Genomic DNA, 20,866 nt, shown 5'->3' with positions numbered 1-20,866 from the left:
TCTTTACTCTCTCTCTCTCTCTCTCTCTCTCTCTCTCTCTCTCTCTCTCTCTCTCTCTCTCTCTCTCTCTCTCTCTCTCTCTCTCTCTCTCTCTCTCTCTCTCTCTCTCTCTCTCTCTCTCTCTCTCTCTCTCTCTCTCTCTCTCTCTCTCTCTCTCTCTCTCTCTCTCTCTCTCTCTCTTGTTCTTGAGCTGTTTATTTTGGTTTCTTATTTTTTACAGATGTAGCTCAAAGTTGCAAGGTAAGGACTAAAGAGGCAAGAGCGAACATGCATTACAGAGCTGAGTATTTTATAAACCGTTTCTGTAATTGTAGTCGTTTTTTTGGACATGAGCTTGGAATCACAGCGATGCATGTGAAGCTCCGTGCCACTAGTCGTACAAGCAGAGCCGACTCTAGGTAACAAGACCAAGACCCCTGGTCCTGGTGCTCAGTCTGCACTAAGCGGCCTTGCCCGTTCTGGAATGAAAATTGGTCGCATTGGTAAAAAAAAGAATTTTTTTATCTCAAATGTTTTTGCTTATTGCATCTTAGAATGTGAACAAATCTCTAACATTGTTTTTGTTTCTGAGCTCAAGAGGATGTGACTCCAATTCCTAGTTTCCTACCGGCAGTACTCGCCGAAAGGGTGGAAGAAGGGGAAGGAGGCTTTGTTTTGGTCTTGGCCTCAGCTGGAGGATCTCTTTTATGGAGTCATCTCTACATTTTATTTTTTGATAGATGGAAAAGAGATTTGGATTACTAAAAGCTTTGTTGTAGTATCAACTCCGAAAGACTTTATTGCCATGTTATATGACTAAAAGTTTGGTGATTGTTAGTTATATAGGCCCTTGGGTTACAAGGACTTCAATACATGATTCCATTGAGGTTGAGATTTAACGGCATTACTAGCCAAAGTATCAGCACATTTTCTGTGCTGTGAAGAATTGAGATTGAGTATACTCCCTTAAACGTTTAACAAGGAATTCAAGAAAAGATGGACTACAATGGGACATGTTCCATTGAGATTGAGATGTAACCGCACTGCTGGCCAAAGTATCAGGACATTTGCTTCATGATCATTACATTTTCTGAAAATTTAATCGAAGTGAATATGCTATACATTTCCAGCATCTAATAGTATAGTTGTAGTGTTGATGAACCTTTAGATTATATTTATATGTAACTAGTAATGAGAATAACATTATAACCCAAAAACCAACATAATTGCATTACCACGATTATGCCTCTACTAGTGTGTGATACCCTCGTACTTGCCTCCCCCATTCAACAGTTTAGGAAATGGCCATAACTGTTTCTATTAGACCATCTGCAACAATGATCCTTAGCACAAATCATTAAGAAAAAAATTATTATAAAATTATGTGGGTCCCACTTCATCTATGTTTTTATGCCAACAAAAGCTCTTAAACTCCCTAGCTAAGGATTCGATTTGCTGAGCCTCTTAACTATTCGCGGCCCCACTGACACGTGACGGCCCGCGATTGGTTAGTTTTTTTTTAAATCCGAAAAAGAATAAAAAATTTAATCATAACTACTATTTCGAAGTATTTGTGCTTTGAGTATCACCATTGCTGATGCCCTTAATCCATCCAAGTGCTATGCATCATAGACACATTTAAAAGCCTTTGTTTATAAATATTCTCTTGGAATTTTAGACAGAACATGGCCCAGACCAATAATAAACAAAACCCTAAAAATGAAAGGGCATAAAACCCGCCTCCTTCTGTTGAGCTAACTCGCGGAAAGAAAGAAGAGACGGAACAGAAAGATGCAGATCTTCGTGAAAACCCTAACCGGCAAGACCATCACCCTCGAGGTCGAGTCCTCCGACACCATCGACAATGTCAAGGCCAAGATCCAAGAAAAAGAAGGTACCCCACTCTTCCCCTACTTCACTACTCTCTATTCTCCTCTACATATATACTTAACCAGATCTCTTAACAGGAATCCCTCCGGATCAGCAGAGGTTGATCTTCGCCGGAAAGCAGCTCGAAGATGGCCGTACTTTGGCTGACTACAACATCCAGAAATCAACTTTTATCAAATCTTTGTCCTAGTTATTTACGTTTATGTTGTGACTCTCTTGTCTGAATAAATATCTGTTTACAGAGTCAACGCTTCATCTTGTGTTGAGGCTTAGGGGAGGTATCATCGAGCCTTCTTTGATGGCCTTGGCTCGTAAGTACAACCAGGACAAGATGATTTGCCGCAAGTAAGCTTCCAAGTCTTTTGTCACTTCCATGTTAGTTTGTTCTGTGATTAGGTTTTTAAGTTGTTTTGGGAATTAACTTAGCTTCTCTAGCAAGTTATAATGCGTGCTGAGGTTATAAATTTTCCCTATATCAAAACATCCCATTCTCCAAACTTTGTTAGCTGGTCAAATTTCTCATCTTTCCAGATGATTTTCTTGAATGGTACATTATGAAAATGATCAGATAGACAGAATCAAAATGTTCATTGGAGTGTACTAATATGTTTTCTTTGACGAAGGTAGTGTAGATAGACCTATGCTTTCATCTCAATAAGTTTTAAGTTAATATTTTTACGGTTGAACAACTTAGAAGACAACAGTTTGAATATAGTATACATGCATATATGCATCTATACTAAAGATAGAAAGTAGAAACATAGATTCAAACCTGAACGTTAAATCCCTCTACGAGGCGCAAAGATGCATGTCTTCTCCAATAATTTGAGGAAGAATGCTCACTGCTGTTTCATTTTTTACTCTATATGTTATTTTATAAATAGTGATTTTATTGAGATTTCTAGTCCATATAAGCAATGGACTATGTACAAGTGAATCACAGAGAAGAAACACAATTAGTCTCTTCTCTATAATATTTGTCACAGGCTCTCTCTTTCTTATAAAAAATAAATGAATTTTATTAATTAAAGAAAACAATAAAAAGAATGTGATCATTTAGCTCCTTGGTTCATTTTCTCGGGCTTCTGCATGTTCCATGCGTTGAGGCTCTCAACAGTCACAGGCTGTGACCCATTGTTGAAGACAAACAAATGAGCGTTTTCACCTACAGCTTTGGTAGGATACACTCGAGATGTTATCACTGTCTTTCCTTTTGCTCCAAAGCTTTCCACGACCGAGTGATCAATCTGCACAGATTATTAATTAGTGTCATATCCGATAAACTATGGAATCTATTATTTTAATTTTCTTTTTTTTTACATCATTTTAATTTGCGAATGTATAAAGTATAATTCAGAATAAAAATGAATAAGTTTGTAAACGTACCAAACTCCTTAGAGATATCTTTCCGTCGGCGAGATCAACATCGACAAAACCAGCAAACGAGGGTTTGTACATCTTCTCCGTGGAGTCAGTGCCGGTGTCTCCTTTGAGAGTTGAACTGTGTATATATATATCAGATTAAATGTTAGAAAAACCAAATTAAAAACTAGATGGTTTTAAACGTAAAAGTGAGTTTTGTGTGTATATATATATATATATTATGATAGATTGATAGTCTAGCCATAATATATATGTGGATTCTGAAAAACGTAAAAAACGTGGCGTTCAAAGTTTAAAGATGAAAATCCCATAATAACTAAATAAAAATATTAACCCAAAAAAGTATAATATAGTTAAAGAGTTATGAAAACATACGGCTTGGCATCAGAGCACATGAGGACCTTAGGCTTGTTGGTTGTGGCATCTTTGAAGACTCTGAAGAAGACGGGAGTGTATTCTTGTAGGTCAGATGTAGCCAAGGTGATCAGACCAAAAGGTCCAACCCCACCAGTCACATTTGAACCCTTCAAATTACATAAATCTAGTGGTTTTGTTGCAAAACTCGCGTCAAATGTTTCTGCCTTGTCTAGACTTCCAACGTTGAATGTCACATCCACATCAACCTGTATTTACGTTCACATTTTAGGAGTCATGCTTTCATATATAATAATTTGAAGGCCAAAACGAATGTTTCATCCGGCTATGTCCCTATATTAAGTGTAAATTGTTGAGAGGTATCCATAGTATAAAAACATGATAACTACCTGGGCCGGGGTGATCCCTTGAACCTCAAAGCGTTGACCCATTTCTATTTTCTGGTTGTTCATTTGAACATTCTTTCCTCTCAACGACTCAATTTCTTCAATAGGCCAAAACACGAGTTGCTTACCACTAGAGTGAAGCAAGACCGTTCTTGGGATAAGCTGAACACCGGCCCAACCCTTCAAGGTATCTTCCACAGCACTATCAGATTCATTAGCCCAACCCCAAAGGATTCTTCTGTTCTTCGTTTCATCAAAGAATGTCTTTGACGCATAGAAGTTACCATAATCTAGTCTCAAACCATCCCAACCATCAGGACTGGTACCATCAGGCTTGTAACGATCCTTCTTAGTATCATACGTTCCAAGAGTGTAGTACTCGTACCTGGTCAGGTCCAAGCTAACCTTCAACACATGCTTGGTGTTTGGACCGTCATAGCTGGTGTCTAAACCGGTTTTCTTGCCAATGGAAACCGGGAAAAAGTCGGGACATTCCCACATACCGGTTGCTTTTCTAGTGTGTACGGGACGTCTAGTTTTGACCCATTTCTTGAAGTCACGACTTTTGTACATATAAGCAATTCCTCTACGCTTGTTCTTTGAGCCCACAAGCATTCTCCAGTACCCATCTTTTTTGTTGAACCAAGCAGTTGTCGGGTCACGGAAAGCGGATCCATTCTCGCCATGGTCGGGTCTTACGATAGGGTTATCGTCGGGCTTGATCCATTTCTTGAGGTATGGGTCGGAAAGGTCTTGGGGAATGGCATAGTTTTGGATCTGAGTATGGTTCTCAGTGATACCAGTGTAGAGGATAACCGGTCCTTTTCCCGGTACGTTGGTGGCTGAACCGGACCATGTACCATTGATATCAAACCATTTGGAGGGGTAAATAGCCGGTTCAAGAGCTTCCCAATTGATCAAGTCGTTAGAAACTGAATGAGCCCACACAATGTTACCCCAAACCGCACCTTTGGGATTGTATTGGTAGAAAAGATGGTAGACTCCCTTGTACACCATCGGACCTGTTTTATTTTAGAATATTGTCACATTATAATCATATAATGGTTTTTGTTTTTAGTTTCAAAATAGATAAAAATGTGATGGACTTACCATTTGGATCTGTTGGAGTCGAGAAATGCCACCAAAAAGGTAGTTGCAAAAAACAACAAACCAAAGGAAAACAATGGTTAGAACAACAATACGTTTTGGTTACATCAACAATTTAAAACAACCATTTTCTTTTCGTTCTTATTATATTTTTTCTAGAATAAATATGAATTTTGAATAACTTTTCACAAGATACCGTTAATCCAATGGCGTGGAGGTTGAAAGTGAAACCCGGTTCTGTGAAGATGGCTCACTACCTCTAACGATGTTGATTTAGATTGCATTTTCTTGATAACTTTGTGAAATGCATTGACGCCATTGATATCATTACTGCTTATATTGATTAATACAAGCAATAGTAACAAAGAAACAATCTTTGAAGCACTCATTTGTGCATCAAAATCTATGATCACCGATTTATTTTGTTTTATTTGATTTGTTAATAAATTTATTATGCGAGAGGAAACTCTGTGATGAAGAGAAATATATTTTGATGCGATGTTTATAAAGAAGAGTAAGGAGGAAAAATACATAATGCTTTGAACTTTGAAGATAATCTTAATGATCCGTAAAATAATCTTATTCTCACGTTAAAATTAGAAGTATAATGTGTCCATGGCTGTTTTACCTTTTATTGTCTTCCTTATCCATTCTTAACAACTTTATTATTATTTCAAAATTACAAGTCAACTATTTTGGACAATGATCCATATATTTTGAGGGTTGTCAAAACAATAATGACTTGGTAAAAGTAGAAAAGATTAGATAAGACTGGTAAGTCAAGTAATCAGAGCCGGTTCTAGTACATATGTGGCTAGAAGGCAATTTAATAAATGTTGCCAGAGTCACTCGAACCCATGACCGTGGATGTTTACAACATCAAGCTGTTTAAAATGATAATATATGGCGGCCGCAAGCACAAGCTTCGTTAGCTTTCCTTTAAGGCCGGCTCTGCAAGTAATATGCGAAGAAAAAAGTAGATAATCCAAAGTAAGATACCATCTTCGTTACTTTCCTTACATTTGATCCGTGCAGTGTTTGCAAGCTGAAATTGCATTATTTTCGAGTGCAGATCCTCTTGTAGATATATGTATATCTTTAGTATAAAAAAAATAGTGAACAGTAGTCAGTAAATATATTTTTAAACATTCATATTTCGGTTACAAAAAAAACTATGAACGAGCCATACAGTTTCAACAAACAATTACAAAAATGAAAAGAACATTGATGAACCAGAAAATCAAATCATTCGGTTCGATTGATTTTAGATGTACAGAAATATCACTTTTACATGAGGGATGATGGAACTGAGATCCTTCACTCAAATCTCAGTAGTTTTGTTGAAGTGCAAAGCTATAAGAACTCAGACGGTGAGGATTTGTTCTTAAAATTATTTGTGTGCTCAAGGACTTGGAAAGCTACATGTAAACAACTGATTGTTATTGATGGAACCTTCTTGAATTCTAAGGTTAAAGGGCAGTTTCTGGTAGAACTTGGGAGGGATGGTGATAACCAGATCTATCCAATTGAATGGGGGAAATGGTGAGAAAGAGAATACAAATAACTGAGAGTGGTTTGTGAAGAAGCTACAAGAAGACTTGGGTTTAGGTGATGAAACAAGCTTTGTGATGGTCTCAAATCAGCAAAAGGTAATGTTGGTTCTTTGTTAATGCTTTAACCTTATTTTTTTTCTTTTAATTCCCAATGTTATTACTTGGATGTTTGCTTTTGTAGAGATTAATCAGTGTTGTGAAGAGACAACTACTTGCTGCCGAATATATGCATTGTGTTAGACACATTTATGGTAATATCAAGTCAATGTTCGGGAAGCTCAATCCAATGAATAAGTTTGTTTGGGATCTCGATTGAAAATTAAAATATAAGGGATAAATCGAGGTAATATGGATAAAAAAAAATTTTCTCGGCGACTGTTCTCATGGCTGTAACCTTAGAGAATCTGAGAGCTTATGACAACATATTTTCCAGCCAACAGAAGAAAAATGAAAGAGGATTTCACAAGGTTGTTTGTCATGGCGTTACTGAATGACTTTAAATCAGAAAAATAATAGATGGCTGCTTACTTTTTGCAGAAAAGAAATCTTGCATATTGAGATAACCATTTCTTTCGAACCGTTGAAATTTTGGGAAAGATCTCCAGAGTAAGAGATCAAATATTACCTCCAAATGTAAAATTTCTCCCACAAAAAAAAACAAACTAAAATGGTGTTTATCATGGTTGCACCAATCAAGCAAAGGACTTTTGCAATACCCAAAAATATATGTTGAGACATAATTTGATAAGGGATACTTGGGAATCAGCTTATACTAATGTAGGAAAGTTCCAACTAATTATTTTGACAGAGATTTTTCTAATTGTGAATTACCAGATGGATTTAACTTCGAAACTCTTCGAGGAAAACTAGTCAACTATCTAAAGTCTTGTGGCTACATACGACTGGAGGATGTCGAGCTATTGTCTTATTTCGAGGTAGCCATGACAGATGATGTATTTTTCTCCTACGGGTAAGCGCTTTATTTTTCTCTTTGATTTCACACTTGATTACATTCTTATTTACAATCACACGAAGATAGTGATATAGCCGTTGATTTCATAACTTCATACTTTCTTATTTCAGAATTAATCAAAGATAAAGATACCGCCGACAAAGCAACAATTGTGGGCACTGTGGACTGGTTTCACAATTATCTTGACAAGCACCACGAACCAACGACAATGCTTGTGATTTCCGGAGATGTTGATATGATTTATACAATAAGAGCAGTTATAGCTCTCTTGGTTTTAAAGTGTTTCTTGTAATGGATAAGAATATTTGTTTTGTACTTTGACAGTTTGTTTCACAATAGGAAATTGATGATACAATATGTAGAGGGTCTGAGGAGAATTTATGTTAGAAGAAAGTGATATACATTTTCTACGATATTTTGTGATTATTGAGTAATAGCTTGGTAATCAATTGTGAAGAAAACTAATTATGTTTGCAGCAGTGCTAGTGCACTAAAGCACCATGGAGGTTAAATTATAATCTGTTGTGGTTTCTTTTATCTTTTAGTTTTGACAATCTAGTTTTTGGTTACATTGTGATATGTTTATGCGTAATCATATACAAATCTATATTGACAAAAGTAAAAAAAAAAAAAGAGAGTTCAAGTTAATAAAAACCAATAAAAAATAAACTCAAACATGTGTGAACCAAAATTGATTAAAATTTGGTTCAATTTAAAGTTAAAACAAAATTAAATTAAACTTAAGTTTCTCCATTGATAATCAGTTTAAACTGAACTCCATCAAATCAAACTTTGGGTGACAGTACTTTAGACCAAACAAAATCAGTAGTAAACTGAACTAACTCCAAAAATTGAAGGTTTATCTTGCATTTCTTTAATCACATTTTAATATACAATTTTTTTTTTCATTTAGAGTATTCTTTTTGAAAAAAAAATCCGTATTTTATGAACATCTAAGAGTGAAGAATCACATAGTGTTTTCCAAACCTCTTAAAATCATTGAGACCAATTCCATCATCAATCACCGAGACCGATTCCTCCTAAAATCTAATCCATTCAATGTTGTATCTTCTTGGATTTTTTGCGTTGCACAATATTCGCTTCTCATCACTATCGTATTACACCATCATCGCTTCTCAAAATTTTGGTAAGTAATCCTCTGATTCGCTATTTGTTTAAGTTGGTTTCCGATGTATTGAATTTTATACTATTTCTCTTAAAGATTGTTATTGACATGATTTGGATTTCAGTATTATGGTGAAACATGAGATAAGTAGATTGAATATATTTTCTAGCCTAGAGCATGTATGATTTAATGTCTTAGCTGAGATTACGGTTTACAAATATGTATGTTGTCAGCAGGAAAAGAAAAAAACGAGAGAAACGGGATATAGACTTTGTTGTTCCTTATTTTTGATATGCTTAAAAACTTGATTTTCAAGAGAGTGCATTTGTGAAGAGAATAAATGGAAGATATTTTCGTTAAGTTTTTGGTGACTGCATCTCTCATGGATTGCAAATCAAAGAAGGAAGTTGCAAAAATATTTTGGGTGTGAAATGATGGAAGAGTTGAGAGGTTTAAGATTATACATGAGTTTAATAAGTTAGTTCTAAAGGATGTAGAGGAAAAGCTTTTCCAAAAAAAAAATTTCTTAAAGGCTTGTTGTAGAGAAGAAAATGAGTAGTTTATGAGTGGAGAAAGGTTTGATGCGGAATCGAGAAATTGAGCCGATATTATTGAGGTTTTGGGGTTGAAAGGTTTGTTAAGTGAAATTTGGTTCTTTGGGTATTTTGAATCCGGCAAAAGTTTGATGAGTTTTCACGATGGTATGAGAGCTCCGTGGAACATAAGAATTTCAGTTTACCAGAATGATTTGATGTCCTTACTCTCTCCCCAAACCTACAATACTTTCTGAATGATCAGGGTCACAAAGGAAAGTTAGAGATCACAACTTATTCAGAAAGATTCATAGATAAAATTTTATTCTTTTGCTTAATACTTAATGGAAACATATTGCTTATTTTGTGTGATCATGGTCTTTGAAATTTGATTTTTCAGTGAAATTAGTATTTAAACCTATAGCAGATAAAACTATAATTGCGGGCATAATCTACTGGGATCATGCTTACTTGGATGAAAACCATGAAGCTTGTACCATGTTAATTATTTCAGGTGATACAGATGGTTAGAAAGCTAGGGTTCACTGTGATTCTCGCAGGGCCTGAGGATTCTATCATAGCATAAAAAGTTGAAGAAATTGTTTATGCTACTTATTGTTGGGAAAACATGATTTGGCTGCATTCAAGATGAAGTTGTTTGAGGTAAGCATTGTTTCTTCTTTATACGAAATGTATAGTTTTGAGGAGAATTTATGTTAGAAGTAAGTAAGTGGGGTATGCATTTGCTACAATATTTTGTGATTATTGAGTAATAGTTTGGTAATCAATTGTGAGGAAAACTTATTTTGTTTGCAGAACTAGTCCATTGCTAGTGCAATCTTTGTCTACATCCGACTCATATTTTGTATAACACTTGGATCCTTTAGTACCCGAAGATAATATGATCCTTAAACCATCAAACCTTATAGAAATCTATTTTGACAAAAGTAAAAATTAGCTCAAGTTAATAAACACCAATATAAAAGTAAGCCCAACATGTGTGAACCAAATTTGAGATAGATTTGGTTCAAATTAAAGTTAAACCAAAAATAAATTAAACTAAAGTCTCTCCATTGATAATCATTTTAAAACTGAATGCCATCAAATCAAAATTTGGGTGATAATACTTTAGACCAAACCAAATCGGTAGTAAACCAAAGTTAAATCCAAAAATCAGAGGTTTATCCTACCATTTTCAAAGTGACAATTTGATATTCATATTTTTTTTCATTTAGAGGGTTCTTTTTGCAAAAAGAAAAAAATGAAATCCACTTTTTTTCTGAACACATAAGAGTGAAGATTCACACAGTGCTCGCCAAACCTCATAAAATCACATAGACCGATTTCTCCTAAAATCTAATCCTATCAACACTGTATCTTCTTGGATTGTCCGTGTAACACTGTCATATTTGACCATCATCGCTTCTCAAAATTTAGTAAAAATTCTCTGATTCGCTATTTTTTTTAAGTTGGTTTGCGCTGTATTGAATTTTTAACTATTTCTCTTCGAAATTGTTATTGACATGATTTTGGTTTCAGTTTTATGGTGAAACATGAGATAAGTAGATTGAGGAAATTTTCTAGCCTAGAGAATGTCTAATTCAATGCATTTGTTGAGTTTACGGTTTACAAATATGTATCTTCCCAGCAGGAAAAAGATTAAATAGAGAAAATGGATATAAACTCTATTTGAGGATGATTTTTGTTAGAAGTAAGTAAGTGGAGTATACATTTGATAGATATTTTGTGATTATTGAATAACAGTTCAGTATGAATTCTGTGGAAAATTGATTCTGTTTGCAGCAGTACTAGTAATGTGATATTGGGTTCATATGTGAAGCTATGGACATGGAAGACATTCAGAAATTGACCCAAGATATTAGCTAATATGTCAAACCTATTTTTATCAAGTTACAAGACCAAGAAGATTCAAAATCAAATGGTTTCTTTGCTGTCCAAAGAGAGTGACGAAAATTAGGTGGTTAATTGCATGAAAAGCTTCTCTCTCCTCGATGCAAAGAATGCTTGTTTAAAGAACACTCTCTCTCATCCATGCACTAGTTTTATCATTTCCAATGTAATAACTATCTAGCTTTGTGAGCAAGTTTAGTCTCTTATAAATAAGTTGTAATCTCCATTGAAATAAAATAAGTTTTGAGTGATTATTTTTGGAACCTTGAGAGTGATTCTCACTTTTCTTTCAATGGTGTGTAATATCCATTGATCTTTTCGATCCGTCTTGGTGCGTCATATCTAAGTGATCAAACCGATTCGTCCTGGTGCGTCGTATCCAGGGAATCATTCTCATTGTCGTCTAGGTGCGTCATATCCTAGGGCATTGAGTTGGAATATCGGAGGCCTTCCGCATCCTTCGTGCGAGCATTAATATATATTTTCTAACCAGAGTAACATTTCAAAACACACACACTCTACCTTACCAACTATAGAGGGTTTATTACCAATAAGGCTCATTTTATATTGGAATTTTTTTTTGATTTTTACAATGACATTAAATATGCAAAGCTAAGAAAGAACATAAGATTCTCATAACAAAAACAACAATTCCAACGAATAAGACAAAAATCTTCTGAATCCCCCAAATTGTCTTTTGCCATTCTCCCTCAACGAGACAAGTTTCTCTTGGAACTTCCTGAGATTCTTCAAGATTCCAACTTCGGTTTTTTAACCCGGATCCTCGAAAGAGCAGTGATTGTTTCACTCAATGGGAAAATAAATCTGAGCTATCACGGATTTGTGTACTTTTAAACCCAAAGATTCTTGGAACATATTAAGCTCTGAGTCAGTTTCTGCGGCTTTAAGTTCCCATAACTCACAAATAACAAATGAGGGAATGTTGTTCCAAAGTAAGCTCCATCAATATCTGCAACAACATTCATTTACAGAAACAAAAACACACTAAGATACAATCGTGCCATTTACGCAAAGGATACTACTTACTGCCTTCGTTTTTAGATAGCGGGTAAGATATATCTTCGCATTTCGGGCCACAGTACTCGATCTCAGTTCCAAGTGGAAGACAAGATTGTCCGCAACAGATCCGAAACCACAATTACTTCTCTGTCTACTAACAGAATAGACCAAACTTGTTAACCAAACGACAAAATCTATAATATAATGAGGGAGTTTCTCTCCTCCTGAGGTGACACGTCATCACTTTTTAAAGGGGCCGAATTTATTTTCGTATAACACTTACGTTGCCCTGGCTATAACAACTAAAATCTACTTGGCCCAGTGGTATAACCCGTTCATAGTAATGCTTGAGTGTACGGGTTCGAATCCCCCTGGCTTCCTCTTTAATTTTTTTTTCTAATATACCTTCATCCACGTTTCAAGACTCCTTAAGCTATCCACGTAGGCAAGCATGTGGGACCCACTTCTATTATTTTTTTAAATATCCAGTTATCAAATTGTCGCGTTATGGGTGTGATCCGTGTTTTGGGTTTCTTTCATGGGATTCTCCGGCCCGCTACCGTCTTCCTATGCGTCGCCTTTGGCTGATTAGGGTTACCGTCTCCTTCGAGATCCTTCGTTTGAGGGCGCTTCCTCTTCCACTAGAGTTCAGTTTTCTTATGAACTCCAATAATCTATTGTCTCGAAAAAATAGAAGTCGATCGAGTATCTTCCCTGCAAAGGAGTGTCAACAAGCGATGGATGAGCAAGGTTCTTCCGAAGGTAATCATGAGATATGTTTCCTCTTTGTCGATTTAATGAGTTCATGCTTCTGTTACGTAAAATATTTGTGCTGATATACACATGAGTGCTTGAATTTAGTTACTTGATCTCTGGATTTTGACGGATTCACTTTAGATTTGTCAATTGGTATTTATTTTTCTGAATGATGTTTGTTAATCAAAAGGCTGAGTTGATTTTCAGTATTGTTTGATTTTTTTGAAATGTCTTTGATGTTGACAAGTTTGGTTAATTCTTCATCTCCTTTTCAGGTTAAGATCCCTCATTGGCTAAATCATCTATCTTCCATGGTAAATACTTAAGCGATTATCTAAACAGTTATTTGGCTATCTCTTTTATCTTTTTGAATTGATTCAAGACGAAACCTGGTTTACAAGATCTGTGACTCTGTTTTGAGTACTCTCAAAGTCTCGTCGTGAAAATAAAGAAAAAAATGAAGCTTGTATAGGAAAAATAAGTTGAGATATTTGAATGCTGAAACTCCATGGCTGTCGCAAGCTGAAACTGAAGCTGGTAATCTGGAAGAGAACCACATCTCCATGGCTTTCTCAAGCCTTTTGTTTCCCATTCCTCGAACAGAAGAGACTCTTTTTCTAATCTGTTAATTTGGCTCTTTTTATATTTAATTTTTTTTATTATCATCTTTTTATTGTCTCACGTAGAAGATGATAATCAGAGCTTAGCTCTTTCCTACATCGGCTCTTCAACACAGGTCCCAAAGCTTAGCTATTTCCTACATCGGCTCTTCTACACAGGTCCCAAAGCTTAGCTCTTTCCTTTCATGGGTCAACAAAAGTCTCATACTTTTGCCGTTTCTCCAGGTCACCAACTGTTGCTGTGATAGAGGAGGGACCACGCGAGCAAAGGAATCAGTTATTTTCTGTTTTAGGGTCTCTCACTGATCCAGAAGAAGAAGAATCAAAGGACTCCTCAGAGGTTAACTCAATGAGAAGTTTGCTCTTTGATGTTGGTGTTTTGTGTCTTTCTCTTTTTCTCTCGCTGATGATTTTTTTGGTTAATTGCATGCAGGGACAGGTTGCTTCGTAGATATTAAACTACCAAGAAGAAGAAGTTTGCAAGTGGAGTTGAGTTGCAACTCACTAGAAGAGAAATGTTTAAAAACTGGGAGAGCGTTGGCCTTCCGAAGAAGATACCAAGTTTATTTTCACTATGAAGACGCTTCATCCCGAATCTCTCAAAGAATCAAGTAATGCATGAAAGTAGAATTTAAATAGGTGGTGCGGTGACACGAAGAGACTGTCAAATTTTACCATTCGCACGTTCACTTTCGTTATACGCAAAACCAATGGTCATGGCAGATGAAGACGACTTCGAACTTGGGGTCTTTCATTATATCACTTTCGTTTACGCAAAATCAATATGTTTGATAGACTAATTTTTATAAATAAATGATAAAAATCGATTTTAAAAAGGAGATGGATAATGCTGACTAGCCAAATCGGAACAAAAGCAAAAGCACCTCGCGCTTGCGCGGGGTTGAAGATCCCTAGTAAGTAAAACACACTACTAACCATTGCAGCAATTCATTTAGTACTAGTCAAAATGTAACAAACATGAATCAAACCATATAAAATTAAGTTTCAGCAGCTGATTTCACCATTTCATTATGTTCTTCACTAACATCTCACCAAAAGATCATAATCAAGATTTAAATGTTTTCCAACTTTTCTTATTTTTTAGACTTTGATTTTTGTACTTGCTGTTTGAAGATTCAACATCAAGAATGAGATATAATATGGAACTTGACCACTTAAAACAACAATGATTGAAATCATCTTGCATATAATCCTCATATCTACTTTACATCAGAAATCATTGCCTCTCAAATTTCAAAACCCATGATCTATCATCACCTTCTGATCCACTCAGATCTGAACCCGTTTCAGATTCTACTGTCTAAAAATCAATTAAAAACTCAAGAAAAAACAAAAAAAAATTCAATAAAGCAAACTTTGGATTCCCAAAATTTTACCTTCTGGAGGAAGCTGAGATTAAGCAGTGGAAGTAGATGAGAAGGAAAAGGGATTTTTGTTGTTATTCTTGTCTTTAGAAACGAAAAAAACCCTAGCTAGTAGATGTGGATGGTGAAGATATCTCTAGTTTCTTGTTGAGTGCATCGTTGAAAACTTTCACAAAATTGCTTATATGACAAGGACATGGATTGTAAACCAAAATACATTAAAAGCTTAAAAGTGCACGACAAAAGTCTAAAAGCACTAGTTGGTGATTAAATATTTCGAAGATTGCCCAAACCCTAAGAAGAATCGCTCTCCTTGCTAATGATGGTTATCTTGGTAACGTGTCAATCACTGCTTATTCTGATATGGAGCAAAACTCTAAAAGACTTTGAATTTTCCTGAATCACCCTCATCACCATCACAACGGGCTGAAATTTGCCAATACGTCTTCAGCTTTGGAAAGGAAATACTCAAAAGTTTAAGAGGAAGTCTTTTATTAGCACAGAAGACTGAATGGAGTACGCTTGTTACTTCTTTGACTGTTTAAGCAACTTCTTTGCTTATTCAAGCTTTTGCTTATTTTTGATAAATAGTGAGAATTTAATATGAACTATCTTTAAAAACAAAAAGAACAAGTGTTTTCAATATAACTTTAGTTGTGAATTGTGAGAAAAGGTTTCTACCACCATACAGTTTTGGGAGCTACAATCATAAGTCTCAGTCCTGCTTCAAAGCTTTTGTGATGAACGATTTGGCAACCATAATTCCAAAATAAGCCAGTGTTGTGACTGTAATACCCGCTACAAGGACTGCATTGTCGTATGCTGAGTGCTGGACCGTGTATACTTGCAAGCCTATAGTGTTCCAGTTGCTCTCCGTCCAGACCGGATCAACCATCCCCATAGAATCCGATGTGTTTTGGGGCAGAATAGTCCAAGCGCCATCTGCATACTTCAATCTTGTTGAATACGCTGGAACATACCTGACACGACCACAACAACCGAATCAACCCTAGGTTTTGTTGAAGAGAACCTAGAAAGGTTCTTCCAAGACACAGTTCTAATGTGACATCACTAGCTTATGATTTGTTCAGTTTCAGGACACAAGACACAGTTCTAAGCGAAAAGAGTTTACCTGGTCGTGGAGACCACGCATGTTCCCTCCTTGTTACTCTCTGCTTTGATACACACTTGGTCGGTTCTGCTACAGCTTCCTTTTGAACAAACCGAGGTTGTGTTTCCCTTTTGGACAGATGTTTTTTCAGCCAGAAAGTTCCATAGGAATCTAGAAACGTCACTGACGGAACCAAGGTAAGGGTTGGAGGAAGGTTCTCCACTCATGACGCCAGCATAGTTGCCTGGGCAAGTGTTCGTCGGTGAAATGTAATCTTTGACCAAGTTGCATGATAACCCCGGCTCACAAGATAGGAGACAGGCTAGAAGCTCTTCAACGAAAGAAGCATTGACTTGGATAGATCCCAGAGCTGAACTGCTTGTATCTTTGTTGTCACTTGCAAGGATGTAAAGCGTACGGGCCACAACAGAAGCAGCAGCTACTACAGATGAGGAGTTGACATTTGCTGCAATAGTAATACCAGAAAGTATCAGAAAACTGCACAATGGTGTTTCGGAGTTAAAAGGAGAGTGGCACTGCTTACACAAATCATCGAGGTGACTATGGTAGAACTTGTTCGCAAACTTGGTATCAAAGTCTTCAAGAACAACAGCTGAAGTCTGAGGGTTCTGCATCAATGATATATGATGTTAACCATTTTCACTCTTGCCATCCGATTCAGAACCACATATAACATTAAGCAATAAATATACTTTTCCTGTCATGTTCATGATTTTTTTTTTTTGCAGTTAATTTTTAAAAGAGATCAAAACATTTATGCTCATATTAAAGAAAGTGACGTATCTTTGAAGAGTTACTCTCTCTTTCAAATTCCGGATACAAATTTGAATTGTCTTTCCATCTATATACACTTGGAAAACATATTGTACCTTTTTCATGAATGCCATCAAGGATGATGGAGGTATTCCAGGGTTTGTCTTATCAGCTGAAAGAATCTTGATATTCTTTGATGCAAATGAATCCTGAGCTACCTTTAAAGCATCCAGTGTCTTGTTTGTAGCAGAAGAAACCTAAAGCAGAACACCAAATGTGGAGGTTAAGTCTCCTACGACAAATTCAGATGATCTAATGAATTACGTAAGAGTTTCAGCGTATCAGGAATTTCTCACCCTGGTTTTATGAGCAAAGAAGGTATTGATCCCTCCACTCAAGCCTTTTCCTACGGATCCTATTTCAAGCACCTGATAGATAATAGAAGACAGCAATTTGAGAATTGTGAAGCCTCCTCGATATCACAAGGAACACTCATTAAGCAACAAACTTGTTTTCTTTGCTACTAAGAAAAAAATAACACTTATGCAACTTTTTCCACAAGGGTACTCATGCATGAGACTAGCTGGCAGCAAATGTTACCGTTTCAATCAGGGTATCACTAAGGCCTGCAACAGCATCTGAATGGAGATCTAGTTCGTGTAAGAACCTCCTGCTGCCAAGGTAACCCCATGTTTCTCCGGTCAAAACCAAAAATACAAGCTGCAAGATACACACGTCAAGCTATAAGAGGAACAGAACAGCAAAGTACAAGCTATAAATGCTTAATAACAACAAATGCACATGGCACTGATGTGATTAAATTTACTGATTGGCACCTGCTTTTTGAGATTACTAAAACCCTCAACTCGAGAAAGAGCGTCAACTGCTCCCAGAAGAGCTACCAGTCCCTGAAAATCAAATGAGTCATTGATCATAAAATCGGAAAAGAAGAATAAAATAAAATATATACAGGTGAAGCCAGAAGTAATAAATAGCAAGATCTCACAGATATCGGTGAATCTGCACCAAAGCTCTTGTCACGGAAAAATGATGCAGAATCCATGGAGGCCACAGTTAGCACAATTGGTTTGCGATTGTTGGAAGAAGAAACGTTGATTGGTGGAAGTGAGGACCAAACACTGTCCTTCATAATAAATATATTAGAAAAAGTTATCATAGGATCATTAGACCTTCCACAAATGTTACCTATATCCGCCCAATGGGAGGCAAGTTCCTTCCTGTAAACAAGCCTCCGAATTGTGTGTACCAGCTTTGGTAGTCTAATCCATAAAAATAACGGGTCAAAATATTAATCACAATAAAAAAATCGTAAATATTTTTGACATTCTAGATTGCTACCTCCATAACCATACTGAATTCAGCAACGTCACTGGTATAAGTTTTATGCTTCCTCTCTTTCTTGGAAAGGAACTGCAAAAATATATTAGCATGCAAGTAAATAGTCAACAACATAAAAGTAAATCTATCCAGATAACTTGACAGCCACAAAATTTTGGATTGATACCAACACAACAATATACATAAATCTAGCTTCCTGACAGAGCCTCATCTAGTAACAACAGCAACATATAGTCTTTCCAACAATATCTGAAGCTACATACATATTTCATGAATTTGCCACTACCGCAAGACAGATGGAAAGGCAGTGGTTGGTTCCAATTGCAGGCTAAGGAAGCCAAAAAATACGAACATAAGAAGTTACAAACACTCAGCTGCACCAAGATGCATAAGACAAACATTCAAGGACAAAATTGTATTTCTATCAGATTGAGTAATTGAATTTTAGCAAAATTTCTGCAATCTAGCTCAGTCTAAAGTAAGAGTAATCATTTCCCGTGACATAGGGAGTCAAGTCTCATGCATGCAACATTTTTCTATCAAGGAATACTGCTCCTTAGAGTGACCAACAGTCATAATAGCTTTTAGTTATTTTCCTCACAAATAGAAACTTATGTTTATAATTTTAAAAGGAATGCAAGTTTAAAGAATTACCTCGTGCACAGCTGACATACCACTTTCTGACAACAAGTACACAGGAAAATTATAAGCTTTCCACATAATGCTTGATGCCTGCAAATAAAATGGATCATATTTTTATAATGGGCAAAAGGGATAGAGTTTCACTATCAGTTTATCAAGGTAGATAATATGCGACTGTCTATTGAACTTCTTTGTAAGTGGAAATCTTAGCAGCACATACAAGCATTCTGTTTTTAAAATCTATACCAAGAACAAAACACAAGAATGATTTATGATGTGTGAGCATGTAGTAGTATAATTCCAGTAAAAAAAAAGCATATAAATCGGAAATGCTTGACAATGGACTTGGTAATAATTGATTAAGATATTTTCCAACCCACATACATGCATCACAAGAAGATGTAACTTCAAAGATTCAGAAAGAGTTTATGATACCATACCGTTGGATTCCATTTATACTCAACGTTTCCATATGGTGAAAACTCCGCCTGAGGAAACATGTTATCAGGGGAAAGACCTACAGAGAAGAAGAAAGAAACATTAATGCCGTGAACAAAGATAAGGTTGCCAGAATCATAGAGTATGCGGATTGGCATAGTACCTTTTAACTTTTGTTGAAAGCTAGATCCTGACTCAATTAGAACGCCACCAATTTTGCTAGCAAAACTCAAATCATTTGACACCCTGAAAATGGTACTAAATCATGAGTCATGTCTGGTTTATAACAGAGTGTACAAACTCTAACGAAACATGCCAGAAGTAAGACAGAATGCACAATGCAGGATTCTAGCGTAAATAGTTCTAACCAATAGTGCCATGACTAAAATAGTTTGTAGAATGAAGAAATACATGATCCTAGTGAATAGAAAATGCACTAGTTCCTGATGCACTAACAACAAAAGCGGCTACATTTATAGATGTTGAGTAAACACCAAATACACCAATTTCATGCATAGCTACATGCTTATTAGCATGGGAGGTAAAGCACTAGTCCACAGATTAAGAGATTTGTTCTAAAACCGAATAGAACTTTAGCAAAAAAAAAAAGAGACAAAGGAACATGCCTGGTAAAAAAATCTTCCATCTCATCAGGTGTGACCAAAACAGTGTGTGGCTGAACCAAATCTTTAACATCCTTTAGTTTAATGATTGGAGCCACCACCTTACTCAATCCAGGATCTGAGTATATTATAAACAAAAATAAAAACCAGGGGGAACTAATCAAATAATAATAAAAGAATCTTACTGGAACAGCCAATCTCTCCAGAGAGATTGAGGAGGCGCACACAAGGATAACCATCAACAGCAACATACATAAGCCTCTGAAGGTCAGGAACAGATTCAATTGATGTTATCTCACCTACACACACACACAAAGCATAGCAATGGATCAAATTAACAAACTAATGTTCTATCAAAATCAACAAACTAAGGTCAGGTAACTCACCAGCGAGAGAGAACGGGAGAGGGAGAAAGATTGAAACTAGAGTAAGTGTAAAAGCAGTAGCAACGAGACGAGGAAGTCCCATTGCCATGGAGGCCGCTTAGAGAGTTGGAATCAGCGGAAGCTATGTAGAAATCATCGCTACGGAAGAAGCATTTGGTGGAGAAAGAGAGTATCTGGGAGAGATCGAGAAACCCTAGTTGGGAATTACGCGGTGGGAGTTCGGAGAGTCAAGACTGAGAGATGTTTCGTGTCGGAGGTAGTTTCTTGTGCGCAGATTAATTAAAACAAATATTTATTTTTATTTTCGACAAATGCAATTATGCCAATAAACTAAATTTTTATTAAGACGTGGGAAAACTTTAAGAAAAATTCCCTAGCATATTCCTAAATTTTTTTTTTTATCACAAATACAATTCATAAAGATCAAAATGACCAAAATGTTTTATTAGAAGATATGTTTTTAGGTTTACGATTTAGAATTTAGAGTTTATGATTTATGATTTAGGATTTAGAGTTTAGAGTTAAAGAGTGAGATT

At 36.1% G+C, this 20,866-nt stretch overlaps 3 protein-coding genes and 1 long non-coding RNA gene across 14 annotated transcripts; 2 read left to right on the top strand and 2 right to left on the bottom strand.

Moving 5' to 3' along the window:
- Positions 1–152: 152 nt before the first annotated feature.
- On the top strand, positions 153–11,470 carry LOC103863453 (ubiquitin). 9 transcript variants are annotated; one of them, XR_004457823.1, is made up of 7 exons: positions 1,701–1,873; positions 1,947–2,214; positions 6,389–6,490; positions 6,589–6,769; positions 6,855–7,279; positions 7,508–7,643; positions 7,757–11,470. XR_004457823.1 is itself a non-coding variant. In XM_033290868.1 (5 exons), the coding sequence occupies exons 1-4, from the start codon at positions 1,771–1,773 to the stop codon at positions 6,420–6,422; spliced, it is 327 nt and encodes a 108-aa protein (XP_033146759.1). In that variant the 5' UTR covers positions 1,642–1,770; the 3' UTR covers positions 6,423–6,490; positions 6,589–7,140. The 9 variants fall into 9 exon arrangements, 1 of the variants encoding a protein (XP_033146759.1); XR_004457825.1 differs by lacking the exon at positions 6,389–6,490 and having other exon boundaries at positions 6,855–6,924; XR_004457822.1 differs by lacking the exon at positions 6,389–6,490.
- LOC103863452 (beta-fructofuranosidase, insoluble isoenzyme CWINV2) lies at positions 2,742–6,359 on the bottom strand. Its single transcript, XM_009141195.3, has 6 exons — positions 5,317–6,359; positions 5,124–5,132; positions 4,017–5,035; positions 3,628–3,875; positions 3,256–3,370; positions 2,742–3,116 (listed from the first exon to the last, which is right to left on the bottom strand). The coding sequence occupies exons 1-6, from the start codon at positions 5,651–5,653 to the stop codon at positions 2,922–2,924; spliced, it is 1,923 nt and encodes a 640-aa protein (XP_009139443.1). The 5' UTR covers positions 5,654–6,359; the 3' UTR covers positions 2,742–2,921.
- A 211-nt stretch (positions 11,471–11,681) lies between the features above and the next one.
- On the top strand, positions 11,682–14,448 carry LOC108871726. Of its 2 annotated transcripts, XR_004457834.1 has the most exons (3): positions 11,682–13,771; positions 13,838–13,952; positions 14,046–14,448. It is a non-coding gene; the product is annotated as an uncharacterized LOC108871726 (long non-coding RNA). The 2 variants fall into 2 exon arrangements; XR_004457833.1 differs by having other exon boundaries at positions 11,682–13,952.
- Positions 14,449–15,585: 1,137 nt separating this feature from the next.
- Positions 15,586–20,629, bottom strand: LOC103863451 (nicastrin). 2 transcript variants are annotated; one of them, XM_009141194.3, is made up of 16 exons: positions 20,331–20,624; positions 20,130–20,243; positions 19,948–20,062; positions 19,485–19,567; positions 19,324–19,400; positions 18,896–18,973; positions 18,242–18,313; positions 18,089–18,162; positions 17,889–18,021; positions 17,719–17,790; positions 17,483–17,602; positions 17,239–17,310; positions 16,999–17,139; positions 16,653–16,737; positions 16,130–16,574; positions 15,586–15,977 (listed from the first exon to the last, which is right to left on the bottom strand). In XM_009141194.3, exons 1-16 carry the CDS (start codon positions 20,416–20,418, stop codon positions 15,713–15,715), a joined length of 2,034 nt encoding a protein of 677 aa, XP_009139442.2. In that variant the 5' UTR covers positions 20,419–20,624; the 3' UTR covers positions 15,586–15,712. The 2 variants fall into 2 exon arrangements, with proteins under 2 accessions (XP_009139442.2, XP_009139441.2); XM_009141193.3 differs by having other exon boundaries at positions 16,130–16,737; positions 20,331–20,629.
- Positions 20,630–20,866: the final 237 nt, after the last annotated feature.

The sequence above is a fragment of the Brassica rapa genome, chromosome A04 (assembly GCF_000309985.2).
Source record: "Brassica rapa cultivar Chiifu-401-42 chromosome A04, CAAS_Brap_v3.01, whole genome shotgun sequence".
NCBI classification, from domain to species: Eukaryota; Viridiplantae; Streptophyta; class Magnoliopsida; order Brassicales; family Brassicaceae; genus Brassica; species Brassica rapa.
The sequence above is the reverse complement of the archived record's forward strand: the minus strand, read 5'-3'. Positions and strand labels throughout refer to the sequence as shown.

What these genes read in the sequence shown, in the direction of transcription:
- LOC103863453 (XM_033290868.1), top strand. Translation starts at nt 1,771, where the DNA reads ATGCAGATCTTCGTGAAAACCCTAACCGGCAAGACCATCACCCTCGAG. An exon ending in CAAGATCCAAGAAAAAGAAG is followed by an intron (nt 1,874 to 1,946) that starts GTACCCCACTCT and finishes ATCTCTTAACAG; the next exon opens with GAATCCCTCCGGATCAGCAG. An exon ending in GCTGACTACAACATCCAGAA is followed by an intron (nt 2,032 to 2,109) that starts ATCAACTTTTAT and finishes ATATCTGTTTAC; the next exon opens with AGAGTCAACGCTTCATCTTG.
- LOC103863452 (XM_009141195.3), bottom strand. Translation starts at nt 5,653, where the DNA reads ATGTATTTTTCCTCCTTACTCTTCTTTATAAACATCGCATCAAAATAT. An exon ending in ATGTGCTCTGATGCCAAGCC is followed by an intron (nt 3,371 to 3,627) that starts GTATGTTTTCAT and finishes ATATATACACAG; the next exon opens with TTCAACTCTCAAAGGAGACA. An exon ending in AGATATCTCTAAGGAGTTTG is followed by an intron (nt 3,117 to 3,255) that starts GTACGTTTACAA and finishes TAATCTGTGCAG; the next exon opens with ATTGATCACTCGGTCGTGGA.
- LOC103863451 (XM_009141193.3), bottom strand. Translation starts at nt 20,418, where the DNA reads ATGGCAATGGGACTTCCTCGTCTCGTTGCTACTGCTTTTACACTTACT. An exon ending in TCTCCCGTTCTCTCTCGCTG is followed by an intron (nt 20,244 to 20,330) that starts GTGAGTTACCTG and finishes GTGTGTGTGTAG; the next exon opens with GTGAGATAACATCAATTGAA. An exon ending in TGATGGCATTCATGAAAAAG is followed by an intron (nt 16,738 to 16,998) that starts GTACAATATGTT and finishes TCATTGATGCAG; the next exon opens with AACCCTCAGACTTCAGCTGT.